The following is a 19,875-nucleotide window of genomic DNA, read 5'->3' on the forward strand; positions in this document are numbered from 1 at the left end:
GCTGGGTGTGGACATACCTGAGCATGGTACTCTGGACTGGTGCAGGAAGCTTAAAATGAAATCCTTGATGAAGAAGCAGCTGATCATAGCTGCAATCTTGGCTCTGTACTACCACGTCTGGTGGGTCAGGAATAAATGCGGGAAGGAAATGGTGCTACCTCACCCAGTTGTCATAGGGCAGGTTCAACAGCTCATCCGTTCCGTGGGTAATCGTAAATTATGGAATACTAAGCATAGAGTAGATAGTGAATGGTGTACTAAAGTTGATATTAGAATGCAGTAGTGAGTTATAGCTGACTGACATCCATGTGATGTGGTTGTGCTTCCTTGTAAAACAATGGTCTTTGTACTTAATTGTCCTAAAAAATCTAATAAAGAAATTAACATTTCACCAAAAAAAGCATCACTTTGTTCGATAATTATTGTTACCACATAGAACAACTAATGTTACTACAAAGTGTAACTAGTGCTTTATATATGTTCGTCTATGTGGGGCTCGAACCCACACCATGTGCAATAACACATTGCTCTACCTTTTGAGCTAATAGACGACAATGGCCAAATCCGATATGAAAGTAGACAAATAACAACTTATACTCGTATGACAAAAGTACACATAAAATCAAATTATGATCATAACAAGATGCTCCTTTCGATATGACAAAAACACTAATTGTGATTGTGAGACCACGACACGCACTCACATCCGATGACAAAGCCGAGTCCGAGTAACATAGATCATAGGCATATGAAACCACATAATTTGACACCACCATACCTGACATTGATAACATCATCTACTCTGCCAGTGAGCCAGTAGTAACCATCTTTGTCCCTGATAAACACACGAAATTGTTCCACCATCAACAAGTGAAACAAAAGCCAGGTCTCATTTCAAATTTCGAGCTGACAAAAATGCAAGCGTACCTTCTACAGCCATCACCGGTGAAGTAATAACCTGGGAATGGCTTGAAATATGTTGTCTCATATCTTTCATGATCACCATATAAAGTACGGAAAGCTGAAGGCCATGAATGCTTGATACATAGATATCCACTACACTCGCCTTCAATCTCATTACCCTTCTCATCAACAATGACAGGCTGGAAGTAGACGGATGTAATAATTAGAACCAACTTCACGCGTTGGTAAAGAGGTTGAGAAATAAAGGAGTACAAATAGTAACTCTTAAGACACTACCTGAACTCCAAAGAAAGGAAAAGTGGCGGAACCTGGCTTCTGTGGCCAGGCACCAGGTATAGGAGTTAACTGCGGGTTAAAACAAAGACAAGTCAGTACACTCGTATAACAAAAGTCAGCAAGCACCATTAATGAGCTCATCCTTAAGCGTATCAAATAACTAGGAGCACATGTAGCGCATCATAATCCTCCCCAAAAAAACTTGGTACAGAGCGAAATTCATTCGATTCCGATTGAATAACAACCATTATAAGACTATCAAAATCTGAATTAAGATTAGCACATTCCGCCTCGATAAATCAAAATCACTCTCCGTAATCAGAAACTCACACTTACTAATTTGTTTGCCAGTGGGTAGTTGATCTGGCTTACCCATAGGTCCAGGTTCAAGACGCTGTCAAAACTCAATGAGGAATTTACAGCTTTTTATCCGACTTTTACCTGTATTGAACCATGTGGTTTACACCGGTGAAAAAACCGTGTTTGCCAAACACTCTAAGCTGCAAAGGGCGACTCAATAAAAACTCACACAACAATTGCTCAACTCAAAAGCACGTAATCCATATCATTAATTTATCACCATCAATTAAAAGCTTAATAGATACGATAATTGAACATGATCAAACATGTGGTAAACAATGAAACCAACAAATAATAATCAGCAAAACCCTAACCCCTAACTAAAGCAAAGCTATACCACAAAGAATTACAACGACGAAGATGATGATAACGGTAAAAGGAAACACAAGAAATGAGTAATTAAACTAGTTGAGGTTTAATTTAGCAAATTAAATAAGTCGATCGAAAATTAGTGTGATGGATACGGATGAAAGAAGGATGAATCGAAATGAAGATTAGTTGATCGAAATTACCTAATTTCAAGATGACAATGGCGGTCGGGAAGCTCAGATAATGGCGGTTGAAAAGCTCACTGATAATGGCGAACTTGGAGCTGAAAATGGAGCTCAGTTGACGATGAATTGTAGAGAGAGAAGTTGGACGAAGTAAATGAATTGTCGGGGTTGAGTAAATGAACTTGGTGCGTTAATTAATTAGAATTATATAGGGGACACGTGGCATCATCTGGTGAGTCTATAATTTTTAGATCTAATGGTTTAGAAGGTGTCCAGCCGCCTCACCCTAAGAAGGGTGCCTCACATGATTCAATCTATATATATATATATATATATATATATATATATATATATATATATATATATATATATATATATATATATATATATATATATATATATATATATATATACTTCATCTCTTTAAGTGAAATTACATATCTTTTGTGTATATCTTGGTATTGATTTTTTTTATGGTTTTTTAACATTTCTATTAGTAAATTAAGTCTAACTTCTTTATTTTGTTGTGTTTTATAGGATTTAATGTCATGATCTTCTTTAATGTGAACGCCGCTTTATTGTTATGTTGTAATAAGTTACTACTTTCGCCTATTGTATTATTTTTTCCATTTTTTTTATTTGTTTAACCCTTTAATTTTCATATATGTATAGTTTCTATTCTTACCCGCTTTGAGTTGAACATGACAAACAAAACTTTATATTTCACCTCATTCATAAATTTTAAAAAAAATTAAAAAATATAAGTTGCAAACACAAAAAAAAAAAAAAAAAAAAAAAAAATTGATGCAAACCTTTTAAAGTTATCAATTTACCTTATTTATTTAACTTTATTATCTTCTTAATGATGATCTTTTTGCGTTCCCCTCACCATTATATAACAATAATCATAATTTCCATGTTATTCAAAAAATTGGTATGTAAAGTACAATATTATAAAAATGCAAGACTAAATATTTCACTAAGTCATCTCACTAACTCATGTGTCATAAAAAAATTCATTTTTTATTATCATGTATCACATGCTTATTAGTAAAAAAATTTAAAAAATATAAAGTCTTAAACATACAAAATAAATTAAAAAAAATTGATTCAAACTTTTTATCTCCCTCTCATAACTTTAGTCATCAATTTACCTATTTATTTAACTTTATTACTTTTATTTAATGATAATCTTTTTGCTTTTCCCTCACCATATAACAATCAAAATTTCCATTTTATTCCAAAAATTGGTAAGTAAAGTTTACATAGATAACTAGAATATTTTTTTACTTTTTTTCTTTATTGTATATTGAATTAATTAGAATCTTATTTTTTATTATTTTTGTGTTTTCAAATTGCAGGAGGATGATACATACTCACATAATTTAAAAATATTACCTTAAGCAACTTTTTATTAGTTGAAATGCAACTCTTTTCACTATGAAGTTTCATGCGACGGCCCTAAAACCCCATCTATAATCTATACAATCTAATTAAAGGGGTACTTAAAATGACAAATTTAATTAAATGTAACATGTAAATTTTAATGTGATGTGGATTATCAATTTATAGTTACATGGCATTGATTTCATTCACTCATCTATAAATAAATCTATACAATTTAATTAAGTGACACCTAAAATGACAAATTTTAATGTGACAAAATAATGCAAATGTAATAAACTTTTTAGTTTCCTCTCATCTTTATACCTATTAATAATTAATACATTCTACGAATTTAGCATATCATCACTTTTTTCTTATATGATGAATTTTTGGCTTCCCTCCTCATTTATACTACCTATACACATTGTCATATTTTTGTCTACGATTATCATCTCTTGTGTTATCACAATATCTCTATTTGTCTACCTTAAACAACTTTGAGATTTTATTTTGTCGGTCTAAACACTCTAATTCATTCAATCAATAAAGAGAACTTAAAATAACGCCTAAATATTTGTTGGAAGATAAACATTCATAGTCCATAATCTTTAAGCTGATTAAAACAATAAATTATTAACGATCCCGTGATTTTCACAGGCTCCAAAACTAGTTAACTCTATCATAAACCTTACTCATATTAGCTTTAAAAGTAAACCTACCTTTGAAAGATTTACATTTGACCGAGTCAGTTAATACAATCTTCTTAATTAATATCAGTAGGTCCTCCATGGCTCCATTCTAACCATAACGAGTGAACGACTTTCATTATTGCTTAATGACTTTGATAACACAGAGCTTGTACCGCAGCTAATACGGAGTAGTTCATTGCTACTGTAGTGAACCTCAATTGTTCGCTTTCGCTTTTAGTCCACATATATAATATCGACTTTTCAATTGTTCGCTTTCGCTTTTAGTCCACATATATAATATCGACTTTTCAATTGTTCGCTTTCGCTTTTGTTTCTATAGTAGTTAATAAAGCCTGTTAGGGTGCAAATCAATGTCCCACATCGGTAGAATAAAGATGGAAGATCATCTTTATAAGTGTCTATAGAATATAATAGTACGAGGCCTTTTGTGAAAGAGTCCAAGAGTAAATCCGTGAGGGCTTGGCCCAAAGCGGACAATATCGTACTATTATAAGCAGTGGACACAGATGCAACACAGCAGAGGCCCAACACGAGATATTCACGCTTCCGCATAACAAGTAGTATCAGAGCCCAGGGTTAAACTTGGGCGTAGGCCCTATGACGTACAAATGGTGGAGCACTTGGGGTGCAGGACAGATAGCATTCGCGAGTCATGGACGCATAAGCTCGATGTGGCAGACTGTTTCCAAAGCTCAAGTCCATGGGAGGTACGTTGGTGAAGCATAGAGACGCGAGGTAGGGCTGAGGCTTAGTGGAGGCAACATTTGGTCTCACAGTTGTGAGACGGCAGGCCACTCAAGAGAAGATCGTCAGCGACCCGGTGGGGTGGACTGAGGCTAGGCCACTCAAGAGAAGATCGTCTGGGGCTTAGTGGAACCAAAATTGGTCTCAGGGTAGTTACCGTGAGACGGGAGGATGTAGACCCCTGGGGAGACACATGGTGTTGTCGGTTAAGGGGAGGTTAAGTCTTTGTGATGTTAAGGGGCGTCTAGAAGAAAGTTGGAGTTGTAGGGTGTGAGAAGTTGAAGTTCTCCATGGAGGTCAATGTACGAGTCAAGATGATGGTCCTTGGTTTGAGGGGAGGATTTGTTAGGATGCAAACTCATGTCCGCCTTTTGGGAAGTAGCCCAAGAGTAAATCTGTGAGGGCTTAGCCCAAAGCGGACAATACCGTACTATTATGAGCAGTGGACACAGATACAGCAGAGGCCCAACACGAGCTTCCGCATAACAAAGCCTTATAGCCTTCTAGACATGAACATCAAATAATTGAGATCACCATGGCCATTGTATGTAGATGGTTTACAGCAAATTTATGCATAACGTTGTTTGAATATTCCGAAAAATAATTTTTTGATTTTATAAATGAGCATCTATAACATATAAGTAATAATACAACATATCCCAATACTTTCTTATTTTCTGTAAAATAATCTAAAACGACCCATATTATGGAATGGAGGGAGTAGTTGTTTGTTAATTGATAATAATACTTATACTAGTATAGATCTCGTGCAATATATGCACGTTAACTGTAGACTTTTAATTTTCATTTTATTATATTTGTGGAATTTGAATTGACAATTCATTAATTTTTCATGTTTCTCATCATTACATTTTGATTTGAGAAATAAAAATTTAAATGTCAGAAATAGTGAAATGAGTATATTTTTGGAAAATTGTTTTTTTTACCGAAAAATTAATACTGTTATTTTACAAATCTTTACCAATAACATATTTTATAGCCGAAACTTTTTATCATAAAAAAGTCAAATGAATTTTTTATCATAAAATGTTCTTTAAAGAAAAAAAAAAGATTTTCTTTATCACAAAAAGACCGGAGATAAATTTGTGCAAAATGTAAAATATTGAATGTTATAAATATTTAAATATAAATGATTATGCCCATTTAAAACCCACCATGTCCATACCTATAGTATATGCTAAAAATACCAAGCCCTATTCTAGAAAATATGTTTTAAGCGAAAAAATTTAGAATTTCGCCTATTCTTTTATTAAATAGGGGATTTTAACATTTGACCCGTTAACATTCAATCTATCTATAGTTGTTGTAAAAAATGGCAATTTAACCATTACTTGAACATCTGATCTAGTGATTAATACTTTCTCCGTCCTAATTATTTGTTTATCGGATGGAGTAGATATAAGAGTAAGGGAGTTTGATTGCCACTTAGAAAACATAGGCATTGGAAAATTCCATAATTTTTTTTTGAGGAAGGAAAATCCCATAATTTTGAAAAACATGGGTTGTTTGGTTGCCATAAATTTTGAAAAATATGGGTTGTTTGGTTGTCATAAATTTTGGAAAATGTGGGAAGTTGTTTACCTAGTCCCCTTTGGTCATTATAAGTTCCTGTGGAATTTAATTCCTACATGAACAATCAAACACTTTTCCGAAATTCATCTGAATTGAATGAGGGAACTTTTAATTCCCATAAATTGTAGGTTCCTAAGAAAATTAAGTTCATCATCAATCAAACAACTCCTAAATCTCCCTAAGTTACGGATGTTATAATAAAATCACTCAATTCCCTATAAATATTTGAATACAGGAGCATCAATAATACATGGATAGTGATAGGGCGCCACCGGGTGACGCCCAATTTGGGTGCCACCCTCTCACAAGCATTCTTTATTGAAGGGGCCCGCACTCACCCCATGTGAGAGGGTGGCGCCCAAATTGGGCGTCACCCGGTGGCGCCCTATCACTATCCTCAAATTACATGATTTATCAGCTAAGAGTGCAAATATTAGCCTACAAATTTCACACTTGACAAAAAATCTCTAAGCCCTCATTTCTCCTCCATGGATAATCTCACTTTCTCTTTTCATATCATCACCATTATCCTTACATTAACAACTATTCCCGCAACACTATGTCGTCGAAGCGACGAGTTCAATGCCTGCAGTAAAACATTCACCTGTGGGAACATAAAGGGGTTAAGCTACCCCTTTTACGGTCTAAGTCGACCTCAATATTGCGGTCACCCTGGATTCGAGCTCCTAGACTGCGATCAAAATAATCAAACAAATAAAATAATGATCTTATCCCAGAAATTTTATGTCTCCCACATTAATTTAACATCTTCTACCATGAACGTTGCTAGACAAGACTTCTCTGATGGGTTTGGATGTCCATTAACTCTGGTCAACATTACAATTGATTTCTCGCTTTTTCAGTACACTAATTCAGATTCCAATATCACCCTTCTATATGACGAATGTGCCTCAAAATGCAAGAATTTTTCTTGCCCGTGGGGTGGAGGGAAGTCGTTGCCAATTTGCTTCCTGACTGACAAACTGATGCTTAAATTTAACATGTCAAAAGTTGTGTGCCCAAACAAACTCTTTCTTCCTGTTCAAAACACAGATTTAATAGCCATGGATAAAGCGGGAGAGTACATGCCTTTTTCGGCTAAGAATGGGTTCGAGCTCAAATGGAACGCGAATGATGGTTTATGTCGAGAGTGCGTTAGATCAGGAGGGCAATGTGGACATGATTTCAAGTCAAATAAGTTCTTTTGCTTTTGTACTGATGAATCCAAGTGCCCTTTTCCAGGTACTAATTCTGCTACTTCCTCCCTTCTGGTCATTTGTATACTATCTTTTTTCATTAATGGGTATTGTCATTCATTTGTTTACCTTTTTATATTGGGAATATTGTTGAAGGATAATTTGATCATCTACATAATCTATTGTCCACTTGTCACTCAATGACACCGCCCACAAATGATCCCCTCCTCTTTTCTTGTCTTTGTCCTAAAACCAAAGGTAAACAAATGATCGACACGGATTGAGTAATTGCTTTAAATATTTAGTCACAGATATAAAATTATTACTAAGACTTACCAGCTAAACTAGCCGACACTTGTTAAATGTTACTCGTATCTGTTTATATGTATCTCTAATGAAACATAACTAATAGGATCAATCAACAAGGGACGCAGAATTGCAGGAATCAGTCTAACTAAGCTCAACGTTGCACTAATAGGTAATGAACCTAAATCCCTACGTTATCTCAATTCATCAATGTTCATCTAGTTTATCAAACTGAGCTTCTTGTTATAAGACGACTCAAAAGTTTATTCAAGGCATTATTTGTAACGGCTGACACTATTCACCATATTTCGTCGACTGTCTTCCAGGTTGTTTTTCAGTAACAGGGATATGCCTGATTATTCTTCTAGTAATCTTCTTTAGAAGGAGGTACTCATCGAAAGACCGAGTTGATAGACGAGAAAGAAGAACTAATGTTGAGACTTTCCTTAGAGGTCATGGATCTTCAGGTCCAAAAAGATACACATACAATGATCTAAAGAAGATTACTAATTCCTTCAAAGACAAGCTCGGAGAAGGCGGGTATGGCTCTGTCTACAAAGGAATTCTTCAAAATGGCACTCCAGTTGCAGTTAAAATGTTACACAAATCAAAAGAAGAAGGAGCGGAATTCATAAATGAAGTTGCAAGTATTGGAAATACCAACCATGTCAATGTTGTCAAACTCTTCGGGTTTTGCTACGAGGGGAATAGACGGGGTCTTGTCTACGAGTTCATGGCCAATGGATCGCTTGAAAAGTTTCTATACACGGGCGACAACTCCGATAACCACCATCATTCTCTTGGATGGGAAACCCTATTTGAAATTGCAATTGGAGTTGCGAGAGGACTAGAGTACCTTCACAGAGGGTGTAACACAAGGATACTACACTTTGATATTAAGCCACACAACATTCTTCTCGATGAAAACTTCTGCCCGAAAATTTCAGATTTCGGGCTATCCAAGTCGTGCCCTCAAAAAGACAGTATCATATCCATGTCTGAGGCTCGAGGAACAATCGGGTATATTGCTCCAGAGGTATTCCTCAAGAGTTTTGGTGGTGTGTCATACAAGTCAGATGTCTATAGTTATGGAATGTTGGTCCTCGAAATGGTAGGTTGTCGAAGAAAAGTTGAGGTTGAAGGAGAAGTTAGCAGTGAGCAAGCTTTTCCTGAGTGGATATATGAGCAGCTCGAAGCAAGCATTGAGAATGGATTGATTCATGAGGAAATGGAAATGCAGAGGAAGATGATAGTAGTGAGTTTATGGTGTGTGAAGACTAACCCTTCTCGCAGACCGCCGATGAGTAAAGTGGTGGAGATGTTGGAAGGGACACCTGAATCTTTACAAGTTCCTCGCGCTGCTTCTTTGTCAATGTCGCTTCAGTCACAGCACAGGGCAGATGGCGGCGGCATCAGCAGCTTTTACGATCAACAACAGTCGAGATTAGGTCGCAATAATCAGTTCTCAGATGAATATTGATCCCAAAATATTGTATCCATGGTTTCGAGAAATTATTTCTAGTTTTCAAAAAGTATCCTACATCATAATTCATAAGCAAGATGTATTTTCAGTTCGCAAGTCATGTTTTAATCATTTAATCACATGGCTAAATTAGAAAACCGTCTCATATAAGTTTTTGTAATAATATGCAGAGAAGTTACATGTATCATGTTTTGCTTGTTTACAATTAAAACAAAAGAAAATAATTGGTTAGACAATGCTGATAATTAAGTGAAAAAATAGTTTGGTGTTTTGGCTTCTGAGTTCTGAGTACAGATAAATGCATCAAGTTTCAGGGGAAAACAATACTAACTAGACCTAGCATTCTAGCAACTTAAATTTCTGCCGGCTCTGTTGTTCCGAAACTCATGGCCCCTGATTTGTATCCTGAGTGAGAATAACCAAGATGAATTTTTTTTGATTTTTGTTGTGAACTTCGATTAACCCTGCCTGAGAATTACTCAAAATTAATGTCGAAAAAGGCAGTTATCCGATTTACATGGTCTACCACCAACGCCTTCATCACTACAATCATCAGTTGATCACTAATACGACCATCGTTTTTTATCCTTTCACTTCTATGTGCTAAATACACAAAAACGTTTATTGACGGGTGATAGGATAATTACCTAACCAAATTAACTATTTTTAAGCCTAATTGCATTTAACTAATCCCAACTTAAAGGTAGTATAGTATAGTGTAGGCCGGGTCGAATCCTAGAGAGGCGGTTTAGTAAAGACCCGATTCTAAGCTATTGATTTATTACTAATTAGGACACTAACAATTAATTAAGACTCTAATTGCAAATTAAGACTCCCTAATTACCGCTATTCTTTTTTTTTTTTTTGACAACAATATACTTATCATAAAATTAAACAAACCATACATATCATCCTGTATCTAAGCTTAACATTTAGCTAGTAAAGTACATATATCGCGTAACGAGTTACGCACAGATATTGGTACTGGCGATCGCGATGCCAGAACGGAAGATAATTTTCTGCAGGGAACATAAAAGGAAACAGGAACATGACGATAGGGAAGCGCTCTATGTATAGTGCGAAGAAGCGTCCTTGTAGTAGCAGTGAAGATAGAACACGCACGGAGGAGCTGTTGATCAGTAGACATTGTATGTGAATCCGATGTTGAAGTGATGAAAAAATTCTTGACATGTGCACGAGTGACTGAGATGTAGAAAATGATGGAAAGGGACAGTTGAGATGCTGGTGTAGGGAGTAAACAAGATAGAGTTGAGGGTAGGCGGGAAGTTACCCATAAAGATGGCAACTAGTTATGTGAGGCTATCAAATAATCTGCTAGTTGGCTATTCATAAACTATGGTTATAAACAATGGTGAATATGTAGGTTGACATAAATGAGAGAGTATACTTATCATAAAATATGTAGGTTGACATAAAAGAGAGAAAATGCAAATTTTTTTAGCTAGTTAATTTATCAAACACTTAGTAGGCAATATATCAATAAAGAGAAGAAGATGGTGTAACTCATTTATTTATGTGACTAACTAATCTAATAATAGTCTAAAAGGATACTAGTTTGATACCCGTGCAAAATTGTACGGGTATGTATTTGGGCCGGTACTAATGTTTTTGGATGAATTTTTTTTATTTGCATTTCTATTGTAATTATATAGTTGATCTAAATCAGCGATATATATATAACCTCTAATGTAACCCTAACTTCTCCACTATTGTCATTAAGTCACAACTCCACTCCTTGCAAACTCCTGTAACTGTTGCATCACTTAATTAACTGCACATGCCATTATGTCAGCATAACTGATTCTCTGATTTCATGCAGTTTATGATTTGAAGTTTGACGGTTCAAGTGTATTTAACATGACGATATTAATGTTGCTTATAAAACGTACTTGTCGAAGTAGAAATTACTCGGTAGCCTATAATTGTCATCTTCCGAGTTTCGAGTGCGCGATTGATAGTAAAGTTGCCATAATTTTTGCTCTAAGTAAATAAATCCTCGGTGTGAACGACTTTATGTACAGATCTGAAAGGATTATTTAAAAAAAAAACATATGTTAACGTTTTACAATTGTGTCATTATCGTGTTATATTTTAAAAAAATGTTTTTTAGAACAATTTTGAATCATTTGTCTTATAATTTTTTAAAATTGGTAAATTTAAATATTTCAATAAATTTATAAATTTATTTTGTTTTTTAACGAAATAAAATATTTAATTTAGCTTTAAATGCTTGTTGGAGTGTAAATTTACTCTGTAGCCTATCATTGTCACCTACCATTTCGGTGTGCGCGGCGGATAGAAAAGTTGCCAAGTTTTTTACTTTAAGTAAATATTCCGTCACGATTATTTTATTTTCAAAAATATATCGTACTATCTAGTTTTAAAAATTATGCAAGTTATGTAATTTATTCGCATTATATGTAATTCATTCCCGTAATTAAATGTAATTTCTTCTCGTAATTATGTAATTTCATTATTATGTAATTTTTTTATTAATTATGTAATTCTTTCCGATTATTTGTAATTAATTTCATTTATTCCGATTTTAATGCATTCCGCTTATACGCAATTAATTTCATTTATTCTTGTACTATATTAAATTATTTCATAGAATTTTTTCTAAGATGGAAATTGTCGCATATTTGTATTGTCGGACGATTTAAAGAACTAATTTCTTTGCACACCAACGGGTCCCACCATAACTTGAATTTCCAAAAAAAAAAAAAAAAGTTGTACAAATGACGTGGCGCATCATGCATTCAGTATTGTCTTCTGAATTAATAAAGATAAGATTGCTCTTTTATGTACATGATTTACTCATTCATGGATATGATTTACTATTTTACCCCTTTCATTTCCAAACCTATTTTTTTTTTTTCAAAGTTTCTCCCTTTCAACCCTCCCTCCACTTCCCAACCAGGCAACCACCCCTCTCCCACCCCTTCCCACCATAACAGTTTTCCCAAGCCTAACACCGTTATCTACCTCTTTAATAGCATTGCCACCGTTAATTTCTGTATCATGAAATGGACGAGCATGACACTGACGAGTTGAGTTCCAAGTGCTAATTATTATAACAGTTTCCAATTTCCTAGTATAATTATTTCAAAGTAGAACTATTATCAATGTCACATATGGCATCAATGTAATATATGGGCAGTGGGACACTATAAAATGACGGACAATACCAATGATTCATACACCTTAACCATCATTACTAATATGACTGTTGTAAGAAATTAAGAGTGCAAGGGAGTTGCCTTTGCCAATACAAAAAGAAATACCCTAGTTACGCTAACTCTAATGGTGCTAAACGCGCCGTTAAGGCTTGTGGTCTCCATGTTTCATGCTAATTTCATGGTTAATTGTCAGCGATTTCTTGGTTGTTTTCATGTTTGTGTTTTCTTTTTGCAAGGAATACCTTGAGTGTACTACTCTACGTTTCAGTGTTTTTTCACTAATTAAGATTAAATTTATAAAATATAATTAAAAGGCTAATGTGACATGGAAAATTAGTTGTGATGTGGCAAATGTGACATGGCAAATTAAATTGTGTCGTGGCATGTGACATCTCAAATTAATGTGACATTATTATTATTATTCTTAATGTAAATATGTTTATTAAATACTCCATATGACATTATTATTATTATTATTATTATTATTATTATTATTATTATTATTATTATTATTATTATACACTACTAGTCTTACCATAACTAGGATTACCCTACATCTCTGTTACTAATTTAATTATTAAGATAATTAATATAATTATTATTACTTTCCCATATTATTATTTCCATATTATTTATTATTAATTCCCGACCACATCCATATTATACTACTAAATTTCGGTCCACAAAATACGGCACACGGCCCAAGGTCCAATTATTAGCTAAACCCGATTCCCGACTTGCTTACTTCATTTATTATTTAATTAACGTCTTATTTGTAATTGCTATTAGAAATGCCTTTAATTTATTAAATTACATAAATTATTCTCATAAATTACTATCGAAATACGGGGTATTACAGTTTTCCCCCCTTAAAATGAACTTCGTCCCGAAGTTCGCCCACAACTACTACCACAACACTCATAGACATTCTCATAACTAAGCATCATCCAACACAATTATGCATATTACGATTATCAATCATGCCAATCTTATCACAAGGTGTCACAACAATAACCCAAAATATTCGTAGTATTACAATAGTATTCCCTCCATCCCGGATAGGTGTCTCATGATTGGGAATAATTTTACTCAAATCATTAGAATTGGTCTTTATTTTACATCCCCAAGACATTCTGTATATTAAACTAATTTAAGGTATCGAAATGCTGAGTATTATTTGTATTAGTATTAAACTGACAAGGCTTGGGAACATGATTATCTGGCTTCTGCTTATTGTTCTTATGTTTTTCTTACCAAATCTGTCATAGATATATACGGTAAGCTCACGCTATCCCATTTTCTTTTTATGTTCTACATATGTCACCAGAAATGGCTCTTTGGTTATATAGTTTCACCATTTTGTTCTTCAGAGGCAAATACATACTGCTGCAAGCCCGCTTTGTTATGAGAAGTCTAAGAGGAGCCTGCTTGTTTCATCTAGTCATATTACTCCTTTCTACAAACAATCACTACCTTATCATTTCACAAATATATTAAGACTTATGTGTATAAGTTGTTGTCTTAGTAATAGCCATGGCAATGAATGTTCATACCTTCATACCTAAGATAAGATTAATGGAGATTGATCACTATGATGAAAGAATGAGGGGTATTTTATTACAGTTAGTCTTGCTGAAGATGGGTCGGAGCAAGTGACGGGTAATGTCACTCACAAAACGGATAGGGGGACAAGGTGGGGGCACCCCCATGTGCTTCCATCTCTCCTCTATTTGGGTCATTTGTTAGAGGAAATGGTATCCGTCACTCCAAAGTGACGGATACGTGCCGTCTTCAATGAGATTTTGTGATTTTATTAAGAGGTATTTGCCTTTGTCCACACCACCGTGAGCTGGTTTGTCGGCTTCAGACCCACCAGCGACATCACCATCACCATCTTGCCCTCAATAGCCACTCGACTTACGATGCGAACTACTCAGATACACGTGTTACTCCCTCTGAATACGCATACGACTATCCTAGATACACAACTCTCTTGTTCATTAAATCAGAAAAGAGGACTACCCTAGATACTACTGTGGATTGAAAAAAATACTTCGCATATAATTTCTTGTTCCTTAAATAAGAAAAGAAGAAAAATTTCATATATACAATCCTTAAAAAGTTATACTCCCTCCTATTCACTATAATCTTCCCTATTTCTCTTTTCGGATTATTCAGGTTTTCTTCCCTATTTCCTCTTTTGGGTTGATTTATGTGGTCTAAATTCAATTGCATATGGGGTAGTGTGTTTTATGTGGTCCAAATTAACTTTCTTATTTATTGTGCAAAAAGGAAAGGGGAAGAATATAGTGAATAGGAGGGAGTACAATACAGTATTAAAGCATTTCAATGCTCTATTAGCAGACCATACACTACAACAAATGCAACTACTCAGATACACAAGTGCACATGTCTGACCAGCTCAGGCTTTATATGCGGCGTCATAATAGCGAATTTCGGTGGCGGATAATTTGACTTCCATCATCAATGATGGGGCCGAACACCGGCGTCGTTTTGGCATTGGTTACATTATCAGGGGAGGTGGTGAGGTTGGAGTAGGGATGACAATGGATATGATCTGGATAGGATCCTATAAGATCCAGATCCGGTCCATATTTACAGGATCTGAAATTCCCATATCCATATCCAATCCACAGGATCTGGACTGGATCAGGATCTATCCATAACCGTTGGAGAAAGGACGAGAAGGATTAGCGACTCATTAGAGATATAAACCCAAAGGCGGAGCTCCACCGGGCACCGCACCACCACTGTCACCACAACTGCTAATGCAGACCACCATGAACGACGTCGTTGATGTCACCAGCCACCTCAGATGACGCCGGTAATATATCAGGTCACCCAAATGTTACCATCAGCGCTCAACACCGTCGCGACAACCATTGAACAGAAAATCGCTAACCAAAAACCATTACAAACCATCCCTCCCCCGGTGGTAACAATTAAATATGCAGAGACCTCCGGCAATTGGACAACGCAGGCAGCAATAAATCATCAACTTCGATGGTTGACGGAATCAGAACGACGTCATAAAATTTTCGACGTCAACAATCACTCATTTCCTCTTTAAATTCCACATTTGAGTTATAGATCTACAAAATTCAAACTAATATTTTTAAAAAAACTAACTCCAACGGCGAACTAGTCGGGAAGTTAAGGGTTAGTTCGAAAAGGGGCGGTGGTTCTTTGACATCATCTATGTGGTTGGCGAAGGGAAAGGATAATATATATGCCGGTGATGCCGCCGGTGCGTCGGCGATGTTTCCGACGTGATGCAGTGACGCCGCCAGCAGTAAGAGTGCGGGTGGTGGTGGTGAGATATGAGAGAGAGGAAGGCAGGTGGCATTATGGATTTGTGACTGTGTGTTTGTATTTGAGATAAAATCTAGGCCTTTCATTAATCTAATCTAGTGGTTCTTAATAGTTCGTACGGTTCGCACTGAACTATAGGTTCGCACGAGATCCTAATTCTATATATATATATATATATATATATATATATATATATATATATATATATATATATATATATATATATAGAGAGAGAGAGAGAGAGAGAGAGAGAGAAGAGATCAACTAAGGCCAAGTATATGTATTGAGTCCATAAGTTCTATTAAGGGCCATTGGATGGTGAAAATGGATGGCCAAGATCAACCCCAAAAAAGTGTGTTTATTAGCTAATTTCACCATCTCTCTCCTCCTTCACTAATCCACTCTAATTAATCACTAATTTACTATATATTTGTTTTCCACTCATCCATTTCTTTTTCATCTTACACATTTCACTTCTCTTTTCTCTCAAACTCTCAAAAAAAAAACCCAAAAAATTCAAATAAATAAAAAACCCAAAAATCCAAATAAATAAAAAAAACCCAAAACACCCAAAAAAATCAAAAACCCAAAAAATCAAAAATCCAAATAAATAAAAAAGTTCTCTTCCTCTACACCACCACCCCACCCAACACCACCCACCGTCTCACAACCACCGCCGCCGGAACGTTTTTTTTTTTTTTTTTTTTTTGGTGTTATTTTTTATGTTTTGAGTTGTTTTTTTCATTCGTTATTTTTGTTGTCTTTTATTTTGTTTATTCTTGTCTTTTTATCTATTTTCTCAATTCTCTTTTTTTTTTTTACATTTTTTTTCTTAAGATTTTGGGTAAAATAAATCTCATATAATAAGTTAATTTTAATATTTTGAAAAAATAACTTTATTATCTCGTTTTGTGGTGGTAGTTTGGTGGACTAAAGTTATACAAAAAATGGACTAAAGTTATACAAAAATGGACTAAAGTTATACAAAAATGCACTAAAGTTATACCAAAATGGACTAAAGTTATACAAAAATTGCCTAAAGTTATACTGTTATGGACTAAAGTTATACAAAAATGGACAAAAGTTATACAAAAATTGCCTAAAGTTATACAAATATGGACTGAAGTTATACAAATAAGGACTAAAGTTATACAAAAACTGACTAAAGTTATACAAATATGGACTAAAGTTATACAAATAAGACTAAAGGTATACAAATATGAACTGAAGTTATACAAATAAGGACTAAAGTTATACAAGAACTGACTAAATTTATACGAATATGGACTAAAGTTATACAAAAATGGACAAACGTTATACAAAATTGCCTAAAGTTATACAAATATGGACTGAAGTTATACAAATAAGGACTAAAGTTATACAAAAACTGACTAAAGTTATACAAATATGGACTAAAGTTATACAAATATGGTTAGTCCATATTTGTATAACTTTAGTCCATATTTGTATAACTTTAGTCCATATTTGTAGAACTTTAGTCCATTTTTGTACAACTTTAGTCCATTTTTGTATAACTTTAGTCCTTATTTGTATAACTTTAGTCCATATTCGTATAACTTTAGTCAGTTTTTGTATAACTTTAGTCCATTTTTGTACAACTTTAGTCCATTTTTGTACAACTTTAGTCAATTTTTGTATAACTCTAGTCCTTATTTGTATAACTTTAGTCCATATTTGTATAACTTTAGTCCATTTTTGTATAACTTTAGTCCTTCATATGTATAACTTTAGTCCATATTTGTATAACTTTAATCCAAAATTGTGTAACTTCAGTCATTTTTTGTATAACTTTAGTCCAAAATTGTATAACTTTAGGAATATAAATTCAGATTGAAAACAAACACAATAAGAAGATGAGATTAAAGTTACTTTAGTCATATAGTCCAAGTTTATGTAACTTTAATGTTTGAAGTGTATAACTTTAGTAGTAGATAGTATAACTTTAGTTGTGTTCACATATAGATCTGAAAATTCAAAATAAAAAAAAGAACACAAATGTAAATTGTAAACAAAAACTATAAAGTAGAAAAAACCGTAAATCTCGCCAATACTAGATCTAAAATAAAAAACCGAAAAAAAAACTAAAATAAAAAACAAAATTGAGAAGAAGAAAACTAGATCTAAAAACTAATAACTTTAACTCATAATAACAAAAACCCGCCAATCTAACAAAAAAAACCCGTCTAAGAAAAAAACCAAATAACTAAAAAAAACCAAATAACAATGAAATACAATACAATAACAATAATTGAAATTTATATATCGTGTGTATAACTTTAATGCACGCAGTGTATAACTTTAATAGACACGATGTATAACTTTAGTCCAAAATTTGTGTAACTTCAATTTATACAATGTATAACTTTAGACATTAACAGTATAACTCTATTTTGATTATTGTATAACTTTAGCCCAAAATATGAAACTTAAAAAAAAACTTGAAAAATAACCAAATAACCAAATTCCAAATACCAATAATAAAAACCATATAACAATAACAAAAATGTAACAATATCTAAAAACAAAAAAATTATGTAACAATAACAAAACCAAGTTAGACCAAATTAATTTTACTTTTTGAATAGATCTAAAAACAGTTGAAATATATATATATATATATATTAAAAAAAAAAACTAACCAAAAATTTGGAAGTAATTCTAAAAAATAAACCCACCACAACCATCCACCCACTCAACCAAAAACTGAAATTATAAAAACTTGAAAATCGTCTTTTTTTTTTAAAAAAAAAAAAGCAGATGGGGAAGGCGAGGGGGTCGTGGCAGGCATGAGGTGGTGGTGGCGTCGTCAGTCAGATCTGGATGGCGAGGAGGAGGGAGGAGATCTTGGCTGTTGTTGTTGGTTGTAGTGGCGGCGGTAGGCGAGAACGATGGTTGGAGGTCGTTTGTTGTGACGGTTGTTGCAAAACCGAGAGGGGGTGGGTGACGGGATTGGTTGGTGGTGTTGGCGGGTCTGGTGGTGTTGGCCGGTTGTGGGTCGGGTGTGGTGTGTGGTGGGGTGGTGGTGGGTCGGGTGTGGTGTTTGGAGGAGGGGTAGTTTTGGGCTTTTTTTTGTTGTTGTTTTAGTTTGGTGCGGCGTGGTGGAGTGTTGTGGAGTCGGGATTGGTTGGTGGTGTTGGCGGGTCTGGTGGTGTGTGGCGGGTTGTGGGTCGGCTGTGGTGTGTGGTGGGGTGGTGGTGCGTCGGGTGTGGTGTTTGGAGGAGGGGTTATTTTGGGTTTTTTTTGTTGTTGTTTTAGTTTGGTTTTTGTTTTTATTTTTTGGGTTTTTTTTTGTTGGGAGAGAATGAATCAGGAGAGAGGGGGTGAATGATTGAAAAAGTGAATGAATGAAATGGATGATGAGTGGGTGAGTGAGTTGGGAGAATTAGAAGGAGGATGGAGTTATACAAATTAGGAAGGAGTTGTACAGGGATTAGGAAGGGAGATTAGGGAGGGAGATTTATGGCCATCCATTGAGATGTAATCTCATCCCTCCATCCCTTCCATCCAAAGGCCCTTATAAGGGTTCTAGTAAGTCCCTTACATCTTATGAGTCGCTAAGTCCTTATAAGGGCCTTTGGATGGAAGGGATGGAGGGATGAGATTACATCTTGATGGAGGGCTACAAATCGCCCTTCCTAATCTCCCTCACTAATCATGTATAACTCCTTCCTAATCTGTATAACTCCTTCCTCATTCTAATTCTCCCAACTCACTCACTCATTATCCATTATTCTCTCACACTTCTCTCATCCATCTTTCTCTCTCATTTTCCTCTCATTTTCTCAAAACAAAAAAAACCCAAATAAAAACAAACTAAAAAAAACCAAAAACCAAAAAAACCTCCATCCT

General features: G+C 34.7%; 1 protein-coding gene and 1 long non-coding RNA gene across 2 annotated transcripts; one reads left to right on the top strand and one right to left on the bottom strand.

The window, feature by feature from the left end:
• Positions 1–770: 770 nt before the first annotated feature.
• On the bottom strand, positions 771–1,270 carry LOC141630774 (uncharacterized). The gene is made up of 3 exons (XR_012537551.1): positions 1,201–1,270; positions 928–1,103; positions 771–835 (listed from the first exon to the last, which is right to left on the bottom strand). It is a non-coding gene; the product is annotated as an uncharacterized LOC141630774 (long non-coding RNA).
• A 5,622-nt stretch (positions 1,271–6,892) lies between these two features.
• Positions 6,893–9,658, top strand: LOC141643148 (LEAF RUST 10 DISEASE-RESISTANCE LOCUS RECEPTOR-LIKE PROTEIN KINASE-like 2.4). The gene is made up of 3 exons (XM_074452188.1): positions 6,893–7,729; positions 8,096–8,161; positions 8,316–9,658. The coding sequence occupies exons 1-3, from the start codon at positions 6,976–6,978 to the stop codon at positions 9,467–9,469; spliced, it is 1,974 nt and encodes a 657-aa protein (XP_074308289.1). The 5' UTR covers positions 6,893–6,975; the 3' UTR covers positions 9,470–9,658.
• Positions 9,659–19,875: the final 10,217 nt, after the last annotated feature.

The sequence above is a fragment of the Silene latifolia genome, chromosome 2, assembly GCF_048544455.1.
Source record: "Silene latifolia isolate original U9 population chromosome 2, ASM4854445v1, whole genome shotgun sequence".
NCBI lineage: Eukaryota > Viridiplantae > Streptophyta > Magnoliopsida > Caryophyllales > Caryophyllaceae > Silene > Silene latifolia.